The sequence below is a fragment of the Prinia subflava genome, chromosome 5 (genome assembly GCF_021018805.1).
Source record: "Prinia subflava isolate CZ2003 ecotype Zambia chromosome 5, Cam_Psub_1.2, whole genome shotgun sequence".
Taxonomy (NCBI): Eukaryota; Metazoa; Chordata; class Aves; order Passeriformes; family Cisticolidae; genus Prinia; species Prinia subflava.
In genome coordinates, this window is record NC_086251.1 from 29,829,584 (window position 1) to 29,854,746 (window position 25,163).

The following is a 25,163-nucleotide window of genomic DNA, read 5'->3' on the forward strand; positions in this document are numbered from 1 at the left end:
AATGTAGGAAGTAGGTCAGAAATAGGTAGAAATCTGCTCACTAAAAAATTTGTATACTAGAGTTATCACACAGGCTTTTGCAATTTAGATCCCTCCCTAAATAAATGAGAGAGGTTCTTTCTGCTTAGGAACCCCTATGCTGGTGCTGCAGCTTGACTTAAAGACCAATAAGTAAAGTAAACATTTATGGGCTTTACTGAACAAGAATAAAATGCAGAAGCTTTTAATTCATCAATTCTGAAGTTTCACCTTCTTCTGCTCCTTCATATTAAGCTAATCAGACATGCTTACAAAGCATCATTAAAGCCTCCACCTAATGAGACCCATTACTTTGTGGGAACCTCCTTTCAGAGGGGAGCAATCACAGCCATTTGGAAGCAGGGCTTCTCCCATCACCTCTCCCCTGCCTTTTCTTACAGCAGAGCTGTATGATCTCTCCCTCCAGCTCTACAGTGCAGGCAGGGTGACAGCTGCTAATATTTCTGCCTCATTTTCATTCTTCCAGCCTTACATCAATCCCTTGCCAAGTGAACCATCAAAGGGACATCCCTGCCCTCACAGGCAGCTTCTCTGTGATAGAAAGCTGCCTGCATGCAGGTGATGTATGGTGGCAGCTCAGTGGGAACATTAATGGAGGGAAAATTTTGGCAGTGACGGGGCAGAGGGAAGGGTCCAGCAGCAAGGGAGATGGAAACAATGGAAAAATTGCACAATGTATGCTGCCCAAGGGGCTGTCCTACATGCAGGTGAACAGGACGAGAAAGCACAATGCCTGCAGGAGACAAGAGGTACAAGTTGGTGGTGCCAGCATTCAGCATTCATCCCATCACTCTGCACCTCCTGCCTTATCACACTGGCAGAACAGAATCCCATCAGGGATCTCTTGCCCATCCAGCTCAGGCTGTACCTTCCTCTGTAACAGCCTGCCTGAGCAGTACCTTGGCAGGCCTTGCTCTCACCAGTTCTGCTGACACATGTGAGGGCAGAGGATCCAACAGCACAGGCCAGCTCCCTCCATCCCGGGGCGGGACAGGGTGCTCACCTCTTTCACTCTCTGAAGCATTGGCTGCAGCCACTCGCTGTTGACCTCACAGTGACTGTCCAAGAAGGTGAGGATGTCAGCAGCTGCCACTTCAGCTCCTCGCACCCGAGAGCGAATCAGCCCTGCCAGGAGAAAAGGAAAGCAAAGAAGCAGGAAGGTTAGGAAACATTTGAGCATCCTTCACAAAAAATACTTTGTGTGGCCGTTACAGGGGAAGAGCAGGTGATTCTCCTATATCACATCTCTATCAGGAGCAGAGAGCAGCTTCAGAGCAGGGCATACCCTGGGGACAGTCAGATGAGCCCTCCCAGCACACAATGAATGACCTCTGCTGTCACTTCTGTCCATGACACAAAACTTCCACCTGGCTCCTTGCTCCTCCCTTCCAGCCCTCCCCACAGACACCTGGCAGCTGCCTGCTCACTCACTCTCCCATTGAGCACCCTGCTGCCTCCATCACCACTTCTCCATGGTCAAATTCTACTCTCTGCTTTTTGCCTTCCTTACTGCTTCTCCGCCTTATTCCCATTTGACCTTTATTCTGCCCTGCAGAGATATCAGCCTGGCTCTCAGATTACCCCTTACTTTCCTACAGACCATGCCACTACGTGGGATGCTCTTTGTGAACTAAACAGTCATTTTTGTCTCTCCTTCTAGATCCTCACTCCAAACCTGCTGTGCACTGACAGCTTTAGAAATAAGCCAGCACATGTGAGTCAAACTAAAGAGCAGCTGGGAAAGTCAGAGTCATTTATGCACATAGCAGATAAATGAGAAAAAACTTTCCTTAATTGTATCTCTTTATGACAGATACATGATTGTTTCTCCTTCTATGTCTCCTACACAACTTGTTATCTTGCACTTGGAAGTGCAAGAGTTAGCTTGTGTGTAAAAGGACAAGACTTACATCTGGATCTTTATTCATAAAGATCTTAAAATGTGGCCTTTGTTCCAGCCAAGGAACAAAGTGTTCCTCTGGACATCACTTCTCATTATTTAGGTATTACATGAGACCCCTGAAGCCTGAGAGTTGATAAGCTGTGCTCTCCCTCCACAGAGCTTCCAAATTCTTATTCTGAAAAAACAAACTCTAAGAAACAATATGTAAACAGCTGGGAGACAACCAGGGTCATGTGGAAAAACAGACAAAATTTTTGTACTGAGAGAGCTTTCCACACTCACCTTCTCGATGGTTGTTTCGTAGACACTTGACCTTTGGGATCTTGGTAAGGAGCTGGCAGTCCTCAGCTTGGGGAAGGCAAAAAAGACATTTGGTATACACACATGAATTATTTGGCTTGAACAGAGAGCTCCAATTAACTCTCCTCCTGCTTCTCCATGGGAGGAAAAATTCTGCTTTCACTTAATATCACATTAATCAGCCTGATGGCCTCAGTTCTGTTGTGTACAGAGTACACAGAAGAGCACTGCCTTGCTGTCCTCCTCAGGCAGCTGAGCCTGTGTTTCTCAATCCTCTGAGCAACCAGGCCTCCATCTCCCCTGCTCAGCATTTCACAAGAACAATGGGGCATGTGCTGGCAGCGTGGCACTGGGCCCTAATGAAATGGAGGGAACACAGGGAAGCAGGACTGCAAATCACCAAAGAGCCAAGGAAAAGAGTTCTGTAACATAAAGTGATCTTATCTGGTCTCTTTGCCTTCAGTGGCTCATCTGGGCATTGCCTGCCATTTGTTCTCAGGGCAGTTTCCACCTGATTTTATTTAACAAAGGCCACTGGGATGTGACCTACTTCCTTGGAGGCACCATCACATTGACACATGGATGCTTGACCAAGGACTTTGCTGGCAGCTTGCCAGAAACTCCTGGCATCCCTCATTTATATTACCTAGGGAAGATGAGGGAGAAGAAGAGTTACCTGCTCCAGCCAGATACCAATGAGCACTGAGTCTTTAATTCTGTCATCCTCTCTAGTCCTGCTCTAGCAGATGTCATAGGAACTGCAATTTCTAACTAGCTCTTTTTTCTTGTTCCATCAAATTCACCCCAATTTCCATGTTTATTCCGTATTCCTTTTCATGTCTCATGCCCCCTCTTTCCTGCTGTCATCTTCCCACAGACTGAACACTCTGGGGAGAATGCCAAGGCCCTTAGCCAAAGTGCCCTTCTTAGCACGTTCCTGCACAAGCATTTCCATGCTCAAGGATACGTGCAATCTGCAGTCTGCTCTTATGTCGGCACTTGGGCAGATGCTGCATCATCCAAGGTCAGTGGCAGGTGTGCTGACCTACAGAGCACCAAGATTTTGCTGGAACTCTGCTACAAGGGAAGGCAATGCTCTTATCTTTGCCAAGTCACAGCTTCAGGTATGAGAATCCTTGTTAAGTCTTTCACTCTGCAGGAGTGGAGCACATCACTCTACCTGTAGCTGCTTGTCAGAGATGGTAGACTTTCAATATATATGGAGAAACTGAGGCAAGTATTGAAACTGAGGCAAGTATTGAAACTGAGGTAAGTATTAAAGGAAAGTGTCAGACCTCAAACATGTGCTGATATGCCTCCATGAAGGTGTCCCAGGGAAGTGGCTATATGCACAAATATACAGCTGTCAGTGAAAAAATAAGAGCTGTGACAGGATAGAGCCTTTTAAAAATTGTTCTATTAACTGAAGAGCCTAAATGGGAGTTTCTGGTTGAACCCTGTGCCAACAAGTACCAGAAATCCATCACTGTTGATCTGGAACACTTTTCCCATTAAGAACTGAATTTTTAGGTGCAGAATGTGGAACACTTAGGATTGTTTGTTGGAAGTGCTCAGAAACACTGAAATTAAACAGTTGAGCATAGCTCAGTACTTATTCAAAACACACTGTAAGGCCCTCAAAAACTTACATCCCTCATCTCAGCATCCACCTTTAAAAATGTTTTTTTGTGGCCAAAGCTACATAAGCATTTAGCTTCAAAATCAAAATAGCATTGCTTCCTTACCTCAGCAGGCCAAGGTGGGCATTCGCAGCTATCTGTAAAGTGTTCTGGAGGAGTAATTATCAATTATTATAAATGGTACATAACTAGATTGTCTTTGAATCTAGAACACATCATGGGAGAAGCAAGAAGTCTTCTACCCCCACCACCTCACAACTACTACACAACAGCCAGGAGCAGGAGCAACTGTACAGACAGAAAGACTCCAGAGCCTCCAGTCTGCAGGTCTGCTGGAACTGATGCAGTAGACACTCCACCCCTGTGCCAAGCTGCAGAACAAAGTATGGTGCTGTCCAAAGCAGTAACTCTGCCACAGCTTCCCACAGGGACACCTGGGATCCTAGGACATGGAGGCAGACAGCCAGTCTCACCCAGGCCTGCCTTCAGGACCCCAGGCAGCAATTTTCTGTATGCTCCACTGCATCTTCTTCTTGCCCCTTGGTCTGTAAGTACCTGTTCTGGTCATGTTTACCATTGCTACACACATATCTTGCCAAACAGCTCACCAAATGGTGCATAATGAAACCTGACAGAGATTTCTGGCTACCTAGCAAAAACTGCCACGCTGACAGAAAAGGAAGACCCATGGAAAGAAAAAGAGAGGAAGAAGCTCTGGCCTCTGCCATGCATGGACATTAAACACAGACTTCTTTTCTTTTCTTTTTCTCCTGCATACAGATAAGAGGGAATCTGTGAGGGAGGGGGACTCAGAGTAAACAAAAAACGGGTTAACAGAAGGGAAGAAATAAGAGTAAAGAAAATAGGTCCAAACTTACGATCTGAGCTGAAGTCATCTACCAAAATGATCTCCTGGATGAGGCTGGGAGGGGTGCGGTTCAGAACACTGCAGGGACCCAGGGAAGAAGAAGACACTTTGTGAGCTGCCACAACAATGACAATGTTAGGACTGATAGAAATCTGCTGTGCTATGCATTACAGCAGGAATATCAGCCTCCAGTGAAGTGGAAGCGGTGACCTTCCCCTTGTAATAGTGATCATTGGCAGGCCCAAACCACAAGTGAGAATATCCCAGAGAGCTGTGGCACCTCAGCCAGACCTTACAGGGACCCACAGCCAGGAGCTGACTGTGGGACTTGCCTGGGGCAGCTAGCAAAGGGTGCTGCAGCATGCTCTGCCCCTAAACAGAAGTGACATGGAGAAAACCACATGCCCTGAGGCAGCCCGATGGTCATTCCCATCTGCCAGCCTCTGGGTAATATTCATCACTGCTGCAGAGCATAAAGAGCTGCCACTTTCCCCAGCAAGGAGCCCTATCTCAGTGCAACAGGTGTGACTTGCTAGGGCTTTCTCACCGATTCCCTTCTTTGGAAGGAAGTATTGGCAATATTCTGGATTTGGATTTTTTTTCCTGTCTGTTGCTGTTACCTGTATGTCTTTCAAACCAGCACCACACTTGCTGAAAGCACCCCCTTTCCTCAGGTTGGTTGCACCATACCATGTAACACCCTCGGGTCTGCAATGAGTTTGCTTCTGCAGGACACACACGAGGAAAGCAGAGAAAAGCTTCTGCCCTCCTCAGATGTCAAAGCATTGTGGTACTCTGGAGTCTGAGCAGTTCAGTTCTGACTTCTGTATCAGTCTCACTCGTTTAGAATGCTTGCACTCTTTTTCCATGGCTTTACTACCATCACGTAGCAGATTCCCCCTTCAAGCCTCCTCCAACACCTCTGTGCACAGGCAGGTCCTCATTAACTTCAACAAGGTTGCTCAGTGATGCTTAGGCAGTCCAGTGAAGAGGGAAGTTATGCAAATTTTAATATTGAAAACAGAGGCAAACACTGTCCTCCTAGTTCTAGCAACCTGTCTCATTTCAGTGGCACCTGCTCTTTTGAGCAATACTGGAGAAAAAAAATCCAGCTTTTTTTCCTCTTTTGTTTTTGTTGTCGTGGTTGTTTTATATAGGAAACAGACAAGAATAGTCCCATACTTCCAGAAATGAAGGTGTAGAGAAATAAATTGCCATCTTGTTAAGATGGCAACACCACTGATGGCTTTGCATACAGAGGCAGAGTTCCCTCAGTCTAGAAGAGTTTTCTGCTTTCTCATACAGCAAAATTCTGACTGTTCTGCTGCTCAGTATCACATCCCACACTATTTCAGATTCACATTGCTTTATACGCCTCTGATAGTATTTGTATTTTGAGCTTACATGTCCCTAGATGACTGAGCTTGCATTTTCCAGTGCTGAATCTCATTTGCTTCTCTTGGTTTATGTCTCTCTGGATCCTCTAGTGTGGTGGGGTGGGAGGTGGGGGGATGTTCCTGTGCCGTTCGAAGTGCAGCTTCTCCCAGCACAACCATCATCTGCGTATTTTACAGACAATGTTGCCCTGCACTGAAACTTTTGTCTGTGCAAACACAATGCAAAACAACCCAGACAGACTGCAGTATAATGGCTGCAAAATGGTATTCTACAGCTTCTTCCAGTAGCTTGACTATTGGCAATGCTTACATTTTCTCTACAAGTTTCAGGTCTCTCAACTCAACATAACTGGGAAAAAAGCCCCATTTTGTTCTCTGTTTTTTACCTGTCCACTGATTCCCCAGTGGAGAGAACACATCCTTTGAGGAGTTCACAGCTCATTGTACAGTGCCCTGTTTTTCTCTCAACTCTGCAATAACTTGCTGTAGATCCTTGGGAAAGGTACTTAATCTTCTTTGCACTTTGTTGTCCCTGTCTTTTTAACAAGGAGCACAGTAATCCTAATATTTCCCCACACTGAGGTGCAGAGACTGTCATGAAACACACTTTTAGGCACAAAAACATATTATTAGAATTCCAAAATGCAAATGACAATTGCCTTTTACAGCAGAAACATGGAATGTTCCCCCCTCATCTCATGAATTCCTTATCTCCTTTGCCTTTTCTCACAGCTGTCTTCTTTCAGTATCAGATTCCTTACTCTCTTGCATGAACGTGACATCAGCACTGCCATTGTGTTTCTCTCCTCTGTCCAACTCCCCTGAGTTCACAGATAATCTTGTTTATTCTGCATGTTAGCAGAAGAGTATCTTTTTTTCCCTTTGCTCTAAAATAATATCTTTTTTTTGCCATTATTTAAATTGTCATTGTAAAGAGATGCTACACCAAATGCTCTAGTATTACAACAGCATTCTCTTAATCAGAATTTTCACAGGCCCTCTGCATAGGCACTGAACCACTGACAGCTGCTGAAATCCCTCTACTTAGAGCCTGATAATTCACCTTTACATTGGCATCAAAACCAAAAGGTGCCTACAGTAATGACTTTCTGAAATCAGAAAGAGAGGGACCAAACAAAAAGCACTTGACTTTTTCTTCTGCAAGAATAGTCACAGCAGCAGAAGTGATGGTATGGCTTAATGATTAATCATGCATAGACATCAATCATATAAAATGCCTTTAGAGTGACAGTTGTTTCTGAAGGAGAACAGGATGCCAAGCAAGTGACTGATTTGAGAGTGACAGCTATGCCCTAGCAAGGAAAAGAGATCAAAGCAGGCAAGCAGCTCTTGACTGACACACATCTCCTGCAGGACTGACGATGCCAGCAACAAGCCATTTGAACTGGCATGTTCACAGGTTTTGTCTGAAAACATATGGCTGGAGCCCACACTAAAAGGCAGGTATGCAGCTCACACTGCCTCTGAAAACCAAGAGGGACAAGCAACAGGGTGCTTGAGGGAATACATTATTCCTCCTCATGGTCACTCCTCTATCTCCCCCTCTCCCTCATACACAAACATTTCTCTCATTCTCAAGGAACAATAACATCACATCATTCCTGTTGCTTCCACCCAACAGCAGAGATTCCAGAGACAGGAGAGAGAAGTAGGCAACTGCTGAGCTGCCAGAGGTGTTTAAGTCCACGTGTTCATATGTGCATGTGAGGTTAGCAAGAAGGGTGTGCAGACCAGGATCTGGCCCCTGGAGCTGCCAGGTTTAGATCACCCTGAAGTAAGCCTGTGATGCAGGAGTATCATCCCTGGGTCACTTCCCAAGAACTTTTGGTACCAGCATTGCCACTTCACTGAGTTACCTTGCAGTAAGCCAGTACTCAGGGGAGCGCATTTGGGGTCCCTTTGGGTTTAAGATCAGTTCAATCCCAGTACCATTTTCATGTACTTCATTTTAGAATTTCCCAAAGTCTTATGGCTGGTTTTTGAGTGCCCAAATTCAGACACACAAAAGCCACACTTGCAAAGACCTCACATATGAAAATTTCAACTGGTAATACATATTCTACTCACCTCAAAGGATTAGGCCTCTAAAAATGTTTTCAGACCAGAAAATTTTGCTTTTAGTGCTGCTCATTTCCATCAGTTTTCCTCCTTCACACCCATTTTTCTTATAGCACCTCCACAGTGCAATCATTATAACTGAACTTGGGAAAAGGCCCCTAATAACAGTGGAATCATATTTAACTTTCACCAGCTGCATCTCAAATGGTTCATTCTAATTATCCAAATAATCATGCTCTACCTGGTTTAAGAAAGCTTTTGCAGATATAGAAATAATGACAAGCTGCAAGCCTGGCTAGTCAGCAGGTAAGCAGGCAGTGTAATTACATGCTTCCTGATGCTTAATATCACTGTGGTCCTCAGCAGACTCACAGCCAGGTCATAAACCCAACAGAACAGAACAGTCCTGTCCCTTTGATACTTGACTTATCCCAAAGTGCCAGGGATGCAAAGTAATTACATAGGACTGGTGCACTGACTGTGTATGTGACTGGAGCAACAATTACACTCACAGCAGTAATTCAGCCTGGCACATTCAGATGAGTTTTGCTGAAAGATGGGACTCTCAGGTTACAGAAGAGCCCCTGAAGAGCTCTGTCAAATCCCTCTATAACATCAGTGTCAACCTGTAAGTCAGACTTATGCCTATGCCTCCTCTAGCAGTGGAGCCATGACTTGACTGTCTGATCTGTGACTGAAAAGGCAGAAATCTCCTCCATCTGCCCTAGCACCACCATGATTCCAAACAAGTCTGCCCATTTTCTGGACAGTGACTCTGTAGAACTCATTGTATGGTTCAAACGAAAAGAAAATTATAGAACTAAAAAGGCAAAATGTGTCAATGTAATATATACAGGTCTCTGGAAACACAGTAGCACCAAACTTGGTGGCAGAAACCTAGCCCTCTAGACATGAAGCCAATTTGAAAAAGCCTGTTCGTTATTCACATAGCATATTTCTTTAAGTCCACAGGACTGTCAAGGGAAGAAGTGGCAATGATGAATAATGCATTCCTGTCAGTGATACCATCAGCTCAAAAGATACACAGACAATTCCCTCTCCCTTCAGCTTCTACAGGCTGTTCCTGGGCCTGCTTGCAGGCTTCAGAGACCCTTTGAGAAATTACTTAATAAGTTAGAGAAGTCAGAGAGCATTTTTTTCTGTGGGAACTAAAAGAAGAAGAGCCTCTCTGGGTTTTGTGGGGTGATAGAAGAGGGCAGTGAAGGAACAGCTGGAACATCACTTTGTGGTACAGATGACTGCAAGCCTCCATCTATTTGGGGTTGCTGACAGACCCTATGCCACTATTTACTTAGCTAGATTTGGCCATGCTAATACTCAGATATGAGGAGACACTGGCACAAGACAGCAAGTGTCCTGCAGGCTCAGCAGGAGCTGTGTGCAAAGCCCCAGGGAGCACCTGGTGGCCAGCAGGTTCAGCAACAGTTTACCAGCGAGAGACCCTGTGCAAGGACTCAGTCTCCAAGACTCGTTCCACACTTTGTGCTTGAGAGACCTGCAAGCTCCGCTCCTGCCCGCACCGAGCCAGCCTCAGCACCTCTAACATGTGCCCTAGCTGGGAGCTGGCTCCTTATTTCTGCTTATGGAACACAGTCCCTCCCAAGCCTGCACCCCTCTGCTGTACCTAGCAATGCACAGTGTTCTCTTTGGTCCCCCCTCCCTCTTCCCAGCCAAGCTCACACTGTTCTCACCCGTGGGTGCAGGGCCAGCTGCCCTTTCCTGCTGCCCAGGATTCCGACTGGAGCCGTGCAGTGGCTCACTGCACATACGCTCTGCACTTGCAGATACGCCCACAGTGCAAATCCAAGCTCTGGCCTGTCCCGCTGGGCCAGCTGAGAGCAGGACGCTGTCACTGGGGAATTGCAGCCACCCCGCTTGTCTGGCTGCTGCCAAATGCCTGATTTTCCAGCGGGCACTCCCAGACTCCCATCCACCTGGCAGCCCGCTGAGCTCACCTCTTCACCGTGCGGAGCAGGGTGGATCGCGCCTCGTTGTGGAAGGTGATGATGAGGCTGGTGGCTGGCAAGTCAGGGTCATAGCGCACAGAAGTGCACCTGCAGCATGGGAGAGCAGAAGTGTCAGCCAAACATTACCCAGCAGCAGCCACTGCAGCACTGTACCTGGAAGTTCTAAAAACAGAGTGTCATGCTCAAATCAGAATCAGCACAGTTGAGCTGCAGCGGGGGAGACCTCAGCAGCCCCTGCACCAAGGCTGGCAGAGCTTAAAAAGAACTGTGCCTATTGAAAAGCAACGTTTGGAGGCCATGATCCTAAACTCAAAAAGCTACATGCTAAGGAGGCCATGTGGGTTTTATAGTGAAGTAAGTTTCAGTCATGGATTCTAGTCCCTGGATTTACCTGTGATTCACATAAAATTTTGTTTATTCATGTACAGGACATAGACAAGCTAAGGATACATGAAGCTGGTACACCCAGGCATTGCTGTATAAAGCACTTCAGATTCTTTGGACAAACTTCACAGAAAGGAAAACACTAGCTAGTTCTGTGATCTGTGCTGGAGAGTTGCTGAGGCTCAACAGTAATGGACCTGCTGGCAATGAAGAGCAATTCTTTCTATCTTCTCATCTGACTTTGTAATGTTAGGTACATACATACATTCTCACACTCAGAACCAAGGATTAGCTTGCACCAGGCTGCTTCTCCCTGTGGAGAACAAAGTTTCTGTGAGGGGAACAACTCACAAATGTGAGTCCTGAATCCAGTTCTGGCAGATGCTAAGCACAGCTGATTTGGGCTTACCTGCTCCTCCAAAGTGTCTGCCTTTCTAACTTCCAGACAGAGCCAAACTGCAGTCAGTCTGCTCTAATTTCCTGCCTGATGAAGAAACCACACCTACTTTTACCAGCTCAAGGCTTTGCATAGACTGAATCTCCATCCCAAGAGGGAATACAATTCGTTTCTTAGACCCACTTTTACTTCCACAATTATATTATTCTTTCATAACTATTGCTAAACTGTTACTGGTTTTATCATCACTTTCAATCCTACTGGTTTATGACTTTTTCATTGCAGTGTTTTATTAAGGAGACAGCAACTTCACACAGCAATTTTCAAACATATAGAGAAACCTGATAAAGTGAACAACATGAGAACAGACCTGAGACCAACCATATTCATTATTGTTTCAAAATAACTCCATGATGTAATGCATACAAAATGTATTAAGGAATCAGGAAGTGGAACAGCAGAAGAGGCTGATGTATGTGTTATTTGGGGAAGTTTTCCCAATATTTCAGCATTACTACAGCATCACAGAGAACAAGGACAAGGTGTGTGGTTGAAAGCTGACCCTCTCTTTGCTTTGGATCAGAGAAACAGCTACATGCAAAGTCAGAAGGAGCTTGTAGGATGTGAAGTCAAGTATGTCCATGCTCTGGCTTGGCTGCCTGAAGAAAAATTGATATGTTAGTGATTTACAGACTCTCCCCATTCCTTAAACAAAGAGCCAGGTCCACAATCTAGCTTGAATCAGCTGAAGTCCTCATCCTGAGTTGCCATCTCAGCAACTATTCCAATGTTGTTATAACATAAGATAGTGAAACACAGATTGCTCATTCCCAAATTGCTCCCTGTAAAGGGGAGAAACATGGAAATAGGTTATTTGTTCTGATTATTTACTACTTTGGACTCTCCATTATTCAAGGATATCCTTGAAAAGCTGGGTCTGAAATTACTATACATTTGCAGGGAATCCTATATTTTGTTCCTCTGACTGAAGTGCACAGATGAGGCTCTTCACAAAAAGCATGCTCTGCATGCTATCATAGATCAAAATAAACAATAATTCACCTTTGAAGTGAGCTGGGTTTAGGCCAGAACATGACAGCAGATTAACAGAAAACAGCAATTCTGCATGGCAAGGAGACTTGTCAGCAACACAGAACATGGCACCATTGCCTCTGAGTCACTAGGAAGCCAGTCCCAAATACTGTGCTGGAGAACAGCAGCACAACACTTGGATCCAACAATTGTCCTGACTGCTTGCCTTCAAAAAGCACTCTGAGGGCTGTCAGTGCTGGCAGGCTCACAAAGCTCCATGTCTCCTGGCATTCTTTTCACAATCTCAGTCAAGTTAGATGCCTGGTTTCCTGCTCCCAGCAGCTGTGAAATGTTGCTTTGCAACCCTACCATACCTAGAACCACAGACAGTTCTAGCTAGAGTCTACGACTGAAACAGACTATTGTACACTATCCTATTACTATTAAACCTACAGTTTTCAAGAACCTTTTTGTACCAAAGCATTACCTTTTTTTACTCCAGAAACTACAAAATAGTTACCCAAGCACTATCAGCAATTTAAGGATGATTTTTTTCAGCAGAGTAAATACAACCTCAGTGAAACAAGGACAGAACAACAAGCACTTTGCAAGACACGAAACACTGTATTTGCATGTTAGTTTCATCCCTGCCCCAGCAGCCCTCATGCAGTGATGTTCAGGCTGGAAAGAAGCACCAAACCAGCTTCAGACAGCCAGGACACAGCAGATGAGGAACACCAGAGTCAAGCAAGGCTGCAGCAAAGGTGTACTTTGCAGCCAGGACAGAAGGACACTGAGGGAAGCCGTGAGTGTGGGAGCAGTTGGGCAAAAAACAACTGCAATGAGCAATCCGAACTGAAGTGGAGGGTCTGTGCTAAAACAAGATGATGTTTGGACCTGGAAAAAGAGATGTTAGAAAAGTCTCAAGCTGGGACTGAATTAGTCAAGGTTCTCTGAGCATTTGAGACCTTTCCAGATGAACCATGAAATTGAGTGAAACAGTGCACCACAGCTGGCAAAGAAAAACCCAGAATATCCCGTGCCAACACTGCAGCCCGACGCCGGAGCACAGCCAGGGCCAGGACAGGGGCTGCGGGTACCTGTAGTGCCTGGTGTCCCGGACGGGCCGGTCGCTGCTGAGTTTGTCGCTCTCCAGCTGGTTAAAGGCGTGTTGGCGGTAGGGGTCTTCTCCGGCCTTCAGCACCTTGGGGGACAAGTAGGCCTTCTCGTCAAAACCCCGCCGGCCGTTCCTCTCTCCCTGGGGGGCCCTCGTCATCTGGAGCAGAGAAAGCATCACAGCGTCAGGGAGAGCGGCCAGCCCACATTCCCACAGAGGTATAAGTTCGGACACTGCCACACATTGGTCAGGTATGGGGGAAGGCAGGATAGGCAAGAGCTTGGAAAGGAAAGCAGGAGTCCTCACAGATAGGGTGTTAAAATCGCCATCTCTGAGGAAAGTTGCAGGTTTGCTATCCTTCCTGACTGAGCTTGGGATGAAAGCTGCTCTTCCTGATAGCTCAGGCAGAGCCAAATTCCCTCTAGCACCTGTTACACAGAATGTGTGAGACTGCAGGCATTTGGAAATCCTTCCAGGCAATGAGTGTCTGAGAGCAGTCTCCAGCCAAGGCGGCTGGGACACCGTATTTTGAGGAAAAGCAGTTTCAGCCTTTCAACAATCACTACCACATACAAACACAGAGGCAGCTGATTTAATGGTGCCCTGCTGAGCCTTGCTCAGACTTGCCCAGTCTCACAGATGTCCCTGATACAGCTGAAAGCTGCATATGACTGTCCCCAGTACCCCACAAGAGTTAAAAGACCAGGGCCACCCCTCTCCTCTCCTAGTTTTCCTCTAACTTTCCTTAGCCACAGAGTAAGTACAATATCAGCACCTGAAAACCATTCATTAGGGTTATCAGGAGGGAGTACAGGCACAGCTCTGGCCCTCTCTTAGGTACATGATTCTGTTTGGAAACAACCTACAAACTCTAAAAATATTTGCTTATAAAGCAATCAAGACTGTTTGTACAATAAAAGTAGTTTAACAAATTGTCTGTGGTAGCCATTTGATAGACCAAATAATGAAAAAGACAAATTACTCCGAGCCTTGCAAGGGAGTGCTAGAGCTCCCTAAAACTGCTGCAAGAGGCAGACACCAGCACCTACACATCTCATTCAGCGCACTAGATAACCCCCAGATCTTGAGATCCTTTTATGTAAAATAGCTTGGATACTCTCCAATACTAGGCTTGATCATGTTTCTCCCTCTGCTAAAGGTCTCCTTTTAGGAGATACAGTAGGCAAGAGACCAGAGAATGGTCCCCAGTATCACTCAGCATGTTGGTTGAGCCATCCTAGTGGGTTGGGAAAGAATTCAAGAGACCCAGCAACATCACAGCAAATTCCTTAAGCAGGAGAGTGCTTAGAGGAACATTCATCTCTGCAACTTTCTCTGACAAGGGCTACCCCTCAGTGCAGACAGCCCTAGCAGAACCAGACAGTCAGATAAGATGATGGCAAATGAAATTCAGCATAGAGAAGTGCAAGACAATGAACATTAGAAAAAATAAATTGAACCACTGATGTACATTGATGGATTTCAAATGAACCGTGACCACTCAGGCTACAGATCTGAGCATCCCCGTGGACAGCTCAAATGAAACTCTGCACTCCGTCTGCCGAGATGGGAAATGTGGCAAATTGAGTGCACAGCAAATGGGACAGAGAGAACTGAAACCATCGTGAGCATTTATATGAAATCAGTGACAGCTCAGCAGCCATGGCCAGAGCACTAGATTTGTCAAATCTGAACCTGGAAGGAAGTTACTGGAGGATGAATAAAAATTAGAGGTTAGGACTATTCCATTTGGAGAGAAGATGAATTAAGCCAGAAAAAAAAAATGAAGGTGGCCCATAAAATTATGCCTTATACAGCCAAAGTTAGCCTGATGCTAAGATTTTCCTTTCCCACCATACAAGAATGAGGCAAACATCTTTTCATGGGGAAAAAAACTAAAAGAGCTATTATTTTCAACATTGAGAAATTCCTTCAGCCACTGCACAACCGAACCAATGTTTATGGATCTGCCCTTGTGTAGGACACACACAGGCACACTCCAGTGGGTGAGTCTGCCTCTGCTCCTCCCGGCAGAGTGCCCTGCTCTGCCACCCCTTCTCCAGGGATGCTGCTGCCATCCCCTCTGCCCCTTGCAGCCACCACATCACTTGGGCATGGCGCTGGCTTACAGGAACATCTTGGCTACTTTTATGGCTGGTTGCACAGCCTGCTGCCTACAATCTCCCTTGAACCTGTATTTTCAGTATGATGAGAAAATAATTACTTTCATACCTCTAAAACGGAAATGTTTTCTTTCCTTAAATAATACAAGGAGTTTTGTCAAACTCAGCTTCCATTTCTCTTTTTCCTTTTGCCCTAGAAAACAACGCTGATTTGAAGCAGAAGCCCAGCTTATCAGACAACTTCAAATATTTTGCAGTCACTCTGCCCTTTGATACTTATCTCTTGCTCCTCCCATAAAAGCAACAGCTGGTTTTGGTTTATGTTGCCCAGGAACATACTCGAAAATGCTGGAATTGACAACATATCTTTAGGAGACATTTTACAAAGGACCACTGGAGCAGGGGTTGAGAGACCCTGGGGGCAGGGACAGAAAGGTCCTTTATTGCTCTAAAAGCCACAACATATTTCAACTTGAACTATCAGGGGTAATTCTTCTAGATACCATAGTTCTCACATTACTTCCACATCAAAAAGTGGTAAACGAGCACTGGGAAAGGATTGTCAGTTAAGAGTTAAGTCCCACTTGCAGTTTTATCTCAGATGGCATCTCTCTGTGCTCTCTTCAAACTGGAAAAGGGAGGATTCAGAGGATGATAGCTAGGAGAGCCTGGCTTCAGCTTCCAGAAAGGCAGCAAATCAATAGATAATCAACAAGTAACCAAACATCCATCTGTGAGCACCAAGAAGATAACAAGGTAATAAATAAGAGCTAACTGAGATTTGTCAAGACCAAGTCATGTCAGACCAATCTAATTTTCTTTTGTGATGGAGTAATCAGGCTCAAGGGTATGGAGAAGCAAGAGACAGATACAGCATGACTTTGGTAATGTTTTTAGTAGGGGCTGTTAAGATGCTGTCATTAGCAAGCTAGAAAAATAATAATCTGGGTGAAACTACTGCAGAATGTGTGAAACTGGTTGGAAAGCTACTGGCAGAGCATAATTATTAGCTGTTCACTGTCAGAGCAGAGGGGTAAGAGCATGTCTTAGGACTTTGTTCTGGATCCAGCATTTTCATAAATACCTTGGCTACTCAGACACAGTATGTTTGTCAAATCCACAGGAAATCCAGAAAAAATGTCAGACTCATTGGCTAACAGGATTAGAATTCAAAATTATCTCAACACATGGAAAATACATGGAAAAACCAGTAAAAGCAATTCAGCAAGGGCACTGCAGACCTTTTACAGTTCACCAAGTCTGTGCTGACACAAAACATGGCAGAGAGCACGGTAGCAACTCCTCAGAAAGCCCTAGACATTACAGCTCATTACAAACTGCACGACAGCAAAGTCAGATTAAAAAAGCAGAGCAAACACAATCCTGAGTGGAGCCTCGACAGCTATGAACTAGCCTGACAAAGCAAATATAAAGCTTATCCTTAAGGACTGACTTGCTTTAACAGATGATATTCCTAGAACGTAGATGTTGCACCACAGGACGTTTATTGCTGTGAAGTCAAATGATACTTGACAGGAACGGTACAGGTTCTCTATGAAACCCTGCCAAACCCTGTGAGAAGGGCAGACTAATGTCTACTCACCTCTTCCTGTCTCTGCACCTTAACACCTCTCACTTCAGGAAGAAGTCAATATAAACAGATATTAGCTTTAGTATATTAAAGGCACACTATATACAGCTGAGTGCAGAGTCAAGACACTTACCCTACCACCAGGACAGTTCGTACCCCTAGGTCCTTTATGTAGTTACACACCCTGTATCCCCATGCTTAGGGCTGGAACTACAAGCATGAGTTAGGGGAGCAGAAGAGTCCAGTTCCTTATGACTGATGCTCGCTAAATAGATCAAAGAAAAAAAAAAAGTTATATAAAAGCAGAAATAAAGATGAATACACACTGGAAATGTGAGTGTCTAGACTAGGGATTAGCAAACAGTTTGCACAAATTAGGTTTTGTCCCAAACATTGCTGAGACCTCCAAAAAATCCACATATCAAAATTTCAGGTAATACTGTAAACCTTCTAATCTGGTTTCACCATTTCTCATTTTCACATATGATTTTTCCTTTCAGTGACAGAATGGACTCAGGTGCTCTTCTCCTGTTGAAAGCATGTTCTGATTTGTGTTTTGACATGGTTCAAGAGACCAAAAGCTATTTAAATAGCAAAATTAACTTTGTAAGCAAGGGATTAAGGTAAAGGAATTAATGCTATGCACGTCTATGAAAACTTGAGAGCCTCATTTCTCAACTAGCACAGGGATATTCCTCTAGGCCTGATTCCTTGTGAAATAGCAAGACTATAATAGAGACAGTGCCATTCATCTCTGTGCACTGTCATAGTCTGCCATCAGACACAGGCACACCAGCCACCACATCGTGCTAACAGCCACTAAAACCACAGCTAGGGAATTCAGCGTCCCAAGGTACATTTTTTTAACAGCAGGCTTGGCCAAATTTGAAAAGAATAACAATACTCCAGGGGTCATGAGGAATCACTACTTAATTAGAGTAAGGTATGTAAAACTCTCAAAGGTAAGTGCAACTCATCATCTTACAGTTACTGTGAAATTAGTCCAGCGGCAGTTTTATGTGACAGGACATTTACTTTGCAGCTCTCGCACTTCTTACAAGCGTTTAGTGCCAGTACAACAAAGGGAGCAGGGGGTGCCACGCTTCTCCTTTGTTTTAAGCTCATTTTCACACTTGCCTCAGCTCTGTCAAACTCCAGAAGTGAAAAGCTTCAATTCCAAGCCGTCCTCACCAAGTGTATTTGCATGGAAGACCTAACTGACCAGGAAGGTCTAATCGACCAATATGGACACAAAGCAAGCCAGGGAGTAACAACTTCACCAAACCTTCTTCCCTCTTGAGGCCCCCCTTCAATTCACCTCGCTACCACAGCCTCACTCACTGGCATTGCCATGTCCCCCAACCCTGCCAGCACCTCCCTCCCAGCCAGCTCTGCGCATCCAACTCCCCCCAGCAGATTCCTCTGAACTGGTTTAATGCCCATATCAACCCATCATACTGAGATACAAACTTGCTGGCTATGCAAATCCTCATCCCTCAGAACAAAGGTAAGAGCCAGTTCACCTCTGCAAACCCCACTGGTGCTGTTGAGGCCTGCCTAGTGTGACATTTCTCTGCAGGCTCACTCCACATGCTCCACACACTGTCCCAGTGGCCTGAAGAAAAGTGCCAGAGAGGACAAGCCAGCACAGCAGAAGCACCAGCAGTGAGATGCTGGGAAGCACAGCAGAGCTTAGGGAAGCTACAGAGACAGGTTCTGCTCAGCTCTGTAACCCATATGCTGGCACAGATCACAGGGCAGGACTGAGAGCTGCAGCAGCTCCCCAAAAATTCTACTCTCTATGGGCTGAACCTGCAAGATCACATGAGCTACATGCCTGTTGCCAAAAACATTTGCTTTAGAGGGTGTGTTGCATTTCCAGTCCGCACTAGGAATCCCAGTGCGCACGTGGCTTTTGTTGTGTCTCATGAAATAGCTGTACAGTTCTCCAAAATACTGTTCCTAGTCCTCAGAGACAAAAGCCTGTGCCTGACAGCACAGGGCTTATTTTATTCATGCTTTGTTAAACTGTGTAAAGCATTTTAAATGTGGTTTGGGAACCATGCACTTATGGAACTTCTAGTATGAAATTTTAATAAAAATTACCACAGTTAAATAGAACCATCACCGTTCTTTGAGAAGTGCAAGTGCTCACAGCAGAGCCCAGAGACCAATTCGAATGTTTCATTTGTAGCTTGCATAAACTGGAGCAACAGAATGGAAAGAGTAAAGCAACTTGATCAGCTCCCATGGCACCTAACTGGCCACCAAAAGAATTTCTACTGCCATTCACACTGAGCAATCTTGAGGCCTGCTGCCAGTTCCAAACTGGAGACCAGCAGTGGACGCCCAGCAGGGGCTATTACCAACACCCTCTGAGAAGAGCCCATGGTCACCAGCTCACAGGGCCTCTCCAGGCCCTGGGACAGAGCTGTAGTTGCCATGGGATGGCGAAAGTGAGAAACAGAGGTTATCTGCTGGGATTTGCTTTCCAGTACTGATGCTTGCCCAAAGTGCCTCTCCACCTCTCTATTCTTTTCCATAGTCTCTGCGCATTTATTGCCTTCTGTGCATGCAGAAGCAATTCCCTGTCAGCTCTGCAAGACTTGCATCTCAATTCTCTTCTAGTTTTGCCCTGAGAAGCCCTTTCTCTCTATGCCTGCCTCATGACTAGAAAGTCACACCATTCCACCAAGTATTTTCTATTTTGTTCTTCTTTTCATCCCTCACAGTTTTGCCAGACATGTAGTTGTTGACAAGGAAAGGGCCCTCAAGAATCTGACCCACAAAGGTGGAAATTCTGTACAAGATAAGAAAGGAGAAACAACTACATTTCTGTGTTCTGTTTTCCCAGCAATGTTCTCCCCACAACCGGCAATTTTTGGATGCAACTTTCAGACCCTCCTCCAAGAGATGCAGAAGATGGCACAATGTATTCCCTGGTACTGCCTACAGCATGGATTAGGTGAACAGGCTAACTATGATGTCTGCCACAAGCAGACATGGGTTGTTGGTGTGAAGAATTTAGAAACAGGATGTTGCTGACCTACAGGTCACAACAGTGTGTTGATGGACAAGGTTTGGTCACTAATCTTCAAGCAGACTTGCCATGGTTTGACAGCTGGTCTTTTGGGTAGTTTAAGGGAAGAAAGCAACACAAGAGAGCAAAACTGTGTGTGGGAAGTTTACAGTGAGAGCAGAAAAAAAACCCCCTTGAGTAATTAAATTACTGCCTCTATCATGAGCAGTTGTTCTCTGATACCCTCATCCAACTCCTCAGCACACAGAAGGGTGGTGCCTGCCCTACTACACTCCCAACTCTTTGCTTTCATGTGTAAGGACTCGCAGTCCTGCTTTTGAGGCAGCCATGTGGCCTCTGCCTAATGATCCTACTTAGCTATCTCTTTAGTATCTCTGTGGAGAAGCATCCTTCCCGTAATATTTCATCCGGATCCTGCATGTCCTTGTCTACAGGAGGGAAGAGATGCTTCCAGGAAGCATGGCTGGATCATTTTGCCCAGCTCTCAAGGATATGCAATGCAGCATAGGGTGACAGCTGGAGGACAGCCAAAAGCAATACAGAGTGTGCAAGTGCCAGCACTACAGCACACATCAGTGCCATTCATTCTGCAAACAGCAGCCCCAAAGAGCAGGGGGTACTTGCGGCTGTGCTGGTTACAAGCTCAGCACCACACTGTGTGCAAAGAAGTTACTTCCACACACAGTGACTGGCTTCCACACCAACTAACCTCTCTCCATGCCCACCTAGATTTACAATCAATGCTTAAACCCTGCCAACTTGGATTCCCCTCTGCATACAGTCCTGATGTATATTCATTGTAGAATGATAAACTGACAAGTTGGAATTTATTATACAACCTCTCATGTGACAGGTGCCCAATAGTACTGTTTATCCTGCTCTGCTGCTGGCCAAGGCAGATATAGTATATATAGATATAACATATAGCATAAGGAGATGACTTCTGTCAAGTATGTCCATCTTTGACCCAGCTGTTCAATCCTGAAAAGACTTTCAGCAGTTAACAAGGGTTAGACCCTGAACTGTTCTAGTCCAGTTGCTCAGAGCAGGAAGACATAGCCCATAACTGGAGGGAGAGGAAATGATGCCCTAAGGTATCCTTCAGGTCTTTTGTTTTCAGGAGTGTTGAATAAAACAAAGCAATGGAAGCAAAAAGGGCTTCCAAGACAGATGCCTGAGGGCACTCTATTCCAAACAGCTTGGAGGAAATGAGGCGGCTCAGAACCATAGAAATTCAGACCCCAGATGAGGTAATGCAGTTGCCAAGGTGCTTTCCTTCCCTCGTTTTGGAGTCTAATGCACACAGATGTCTATTATGAAACTGTACAATATAATTTTTTGATTTAATATATTTATGATATTTACATACATTGATTCTGTATAAACACCCACATGTCCACACTCGCATACATCTGGCTTCTATGTTTGTTCAGTCTTTATCTCATACCCTGGAATAATGCCATTTGTTCCCTATTCAGCAAACTTTGGTGCAACATGAACACTGCCACTTTTGCTCATAGAAACCTTTATGCTGTTGTATTCCACTCCAGGAGAAAAAACAGTGTGAAAAACCCCATGAGAAATAGTGAGTGGATGGTTTTCAAAATCGCTGACTACCAGCACAAGAGGGGAGTGTGAGGTCTGTAGGGTTGCTGTTCCCTGAAACAGCACTTGTTTTCCAAGCACATTTCCCTGGATCCATAAATATCCATAACAACATCTGGTGTCAGGGAGAAGACAGACAGGACAGCACACTCTTTGAATACTTAAGGGACGAGGCTGTTCATGCTGGCACCCACACCAAAGCAGCAGCACTGTCAGAAAGAGATCCCAGCAGGTAGCTGGGGACACAGCGCCTCTGGGTATGAAGGTTTTGCACAGAGAAGAGGATCACAGGGACATGACGCTGTCTGCACTCAGACATCTGTTTAGTACCACACAGGAAATCTCAGCAAAAGCCATCCAGGTTACTTACTGTATGTAGGAATATTGCTGTGCTAAAGGTCATACCTACATAATTTTTAAAAGTGTGTTTTGGGGTCCTTCAGAGTATAAAAGGTGCTATGTGAAGACGAATTTTTTCTTTTGGAAAAATATCCCTGTCTTCATAGACATTTAAATATGCAAAGAATGCCTCTGGTTTCCCAGTGATTTTGAACTAGGAAAACAAGACAAAGAAACAATATTCTGTTATTTGTCTTCTAACTGTTAGACACTCAGCGGCCACGTGGGTGTTACCTGAACCCTGATTTATAGCACCTGTATCAAGACAGACTGGCATACAGCATTCTGTATCAAGATGATGCCCCCGTGGCCACCTGGTAACAGCCAAAAAGCCAACAAGACAGTTCAGATGAGGGGGGTCCATGTCTTCATAAATCATCAGTCACATAAACTGCATCTCTCCCTGCCCACTCCTCCACCTACGCTGTCTGCACAGACACAACCTGGGTATGTGCCTGCCCTGCTGATGTACTAATCTATTCCCTTTGAACTCGAGTGACCTACATTCCGTCCTCTCCTCCCAGGGAATCACAGCTGTCTGGAGTGACAGATGCCGCCACAGATATTTTCACAGAAAAGGAGAAAGCAACTTCAGGCCTCATAAGCTGCTAAAGGAGTAAGCAGTGAACTGGTTATCTAAGAGATGAGCAGAGGGCAGCTGGCACTGAGAAGCGGGCATCACTCACCCAAAGCATTAAAGTATTTAATTATGTTAAGCTTGGGGCTCATTTTCTTTGCCTTCAAGATGACGCTGTAAAGGCTTTTTGCTAAGGCTAGAGAAAGGAAGCTAAAGTGCCTTTTTAATCATTCATCCTCAAGAGTTAAAGCTTTAAATGGAGATTAGAAGATTAAGAATAAAATAGTGCAGTTTTGCAACTAGCCAACATTCACACTCACAAAAATACTGTGCACATCCACAGACGAGCCAGGAAGACAAAGGGACACCTCAAGACATTTCACATCCCCACCAGGGACATAGCCAGCCCCACAGCAGGAGGTGGGAATTTCTCCCTGTCTTCCAACAAGGAAAGATTTTTCCCTAAAGCGTTTTTGTTAGCAGGTCTTGCTCAAACAGTCATGATTTTAAATATAAACCAATTCTGCACCAACTCTCTCCTCTCTCCCCATGTTAATCAACCGACTGATCCTGCCACACCTCTCACAGGTGGCTGCACCAGGCAGGTGAGAAGCACCTGCAGATGGAGCCACCCTCCTTCCTGCCTTTGTGCCAGCTGGGGCCAGTACCATGCTGCTGCTGGGGGCTGGCCCACAGCCCCAGAGCCTGCACGAACCTTGTCTTCCCAGGAGATAACCCCTGAAGAGAGTCGAGTAATTTGCCACAATGCTGCACGCAGCTCCTCCTCACATTAGCTTTTGAACACCACAGAGAAAGGCTTTAGGCAGGACGTATTGTTTGGGAGTCAGACAGGTCAAATATGAAAATGCAAATTGTCTCTAAACCAACAACCAAAGTGACATTTAGCAGAATGACTTAATATAGCTCCTCATGTCGCTGCTGAGTCATGACCTGGTTTCTTAGAGAATTTCAAGAATGACCTTCAGCTCACAATGTAAAGTTGTATTTTGGAGGCTTGAAGCTATGAGATCCACTGCCAAAGACTGTACTGACGTTCCTTCTGTAGTGACAATAGCGATGGTACATATATATCCATGATTTATTACAAAATGAGACCCTTTGTATAAGACCTTCTTCACTCTGACATCTTCTCTGCTAGGCATTCAGCCCTGCAGCATGCAACATTGTTTTCTAATAGTGGAAAAACTCACTGCCTATTCGTCCGTGAAGATTTGAGACTATCGGGCCATTGCCATTTTGTTTAGGAGCCAAATGATATTCCATTTTAATTGATTAATTTTTCAGTTACTGCACTGCTCCAATTTCAGGACTTAGCAATCAATGTGACAAAACCCTCAGAGCTGCACTCTGCTTTTGTTTGGGTCTCCATTTGCAAAGGCATTAAATTCACCTCCCCAACAGCAAATTTAATCAAGGATGCATACCAATGAAGAATCACGCAAAACTTCAAATATGAAAAACACCTGGGTTATGCTATCCTCTGTCATTCTAGACTTCAATCACACTAATAATAGAGGCCCCCTCCACAGCCCCTTGGCTCTGCCATTTAGTCACTGTCAACCAGGAAAGAGCTGGGCACATAAGGAAGAGCAGAACCACCGAAGCATCACAAAAATACACCCAGGACAGGTATTTCCACAACCACTGCTCATGGAAATACAGTTCCACCCATGCACAAAGTGCTGCAGTCCCTCACACAACCCCTTCTGCAGGTGCAAACTGCAGCAAAACCAAGTCAGTGATAGTGAGGATCTCTAAAATCCACTACTCAATCAATCCCTGTCCAATACAAAGGGCATAATCTGATTCTGCACACACAATGCTCAATGTTCTGTATTGTAAAAACATCTTGTAACACAACACAAGGGGTTTTTTGTGTGTAAAAACATAACCTGGGTTATGTTGTTAGGAGAACTCACAGCTTTTCCACGGATAGGATAGATTTTTGTTGTCATAGTTGCAAAAAAGAAAAAGCTGGGTATCTAGAAATTCAAAGGGCAGAAGGTAAAGAACACAGAATTTGATTTTCAAATCAAGTAATGTTTCAATGGTTTACAGTCAGCAATAACACCACTGCAGAAACCTTGGGCTATACCTGTTTCTTTTGGCCTGACTTAACCATAAATCTGATCAGACAGATTTTGGAAGCTGCTGGTTTTGAGTTCATTTATGAAAAGCTATGTCTGGCATTTTTCTCCACATATTCAACTAATGAAATTTTGTCCGAATTCCGTTTTTAAAAAGCTCCCAGAGTCATGCAACCAAGTCCACTTCCCTCTCACCCAAAAACTGCACTCCTGACATACCAGACTCCTCTCCTGGCCACCCAGCTCACCCAGTCGGCAGCTTAGTAGTTTCTACTCTGTGAGCAACATTTCACTTTTCAAAGTTCATGTATGGATCACAGCAAGAAATGTGGGGTTTTGTTTCTGGTAGCTGGGGCTGTGATCCTAACCTTTGGCTTCTCAAGGCGTGTTGTGTGAGTATAACCAGTACTGTCGAGAAGACAATTTTCCCTTCTCAAGATCCATCAGATGCTTTTTTAAAAATTCTCCTCCTCCAAAGTATGATGGCTGAGTATAACCAGTAGGATTGAGTGACCTCCACTCACAACCCTGAGCAACACAACAGCTTCACTTACCTCCCATGGCCTCGAGGAGCAC

The 25,163-nt window shown here is 45.0% G+C and overlaps 1 protein-coding gene across 3 annotated transcripts in view; it reads right to left on the reverse strand.

The window, feature by feature from the left end:
• The window catches only part of GALNT16 (polypeptide N-acetylgalactosaminyltransferase 16), a 72,745-nt gene that overhangs the window by 23,356 nt on the left and 24,226 nt on the right, over positions 1-25,163 (reverse strand). For all 3 annotated transcript variants that reach the window (XM_063398730.1, XM_063398729.1, XM_063398731.1), the window contains exons 2-6: positions 13,128-13,303; positions 10,203-10,301; positions 4,761-4,828; positions 2,225-2,290; positions 1,043-1,164 (exon numbers count right to left, since the gene is read on the reverse strand). In XM_063398730.1, the coding sequence (XP_063254800.1) occupies positions 1,043-1,164; positions 2,225-2,290; positions 4,761-4,828; positions 10,203-10,301; positions 13,128-13,303 (531 nt within the window). The remainder of the gene's footprint in view (positions 1-1,042; positions 1,165-2,224; positions 2,291-4,760; positions 4,829-10,202; positions 10,302-13,127; positions 13,304-25,163) is intronic.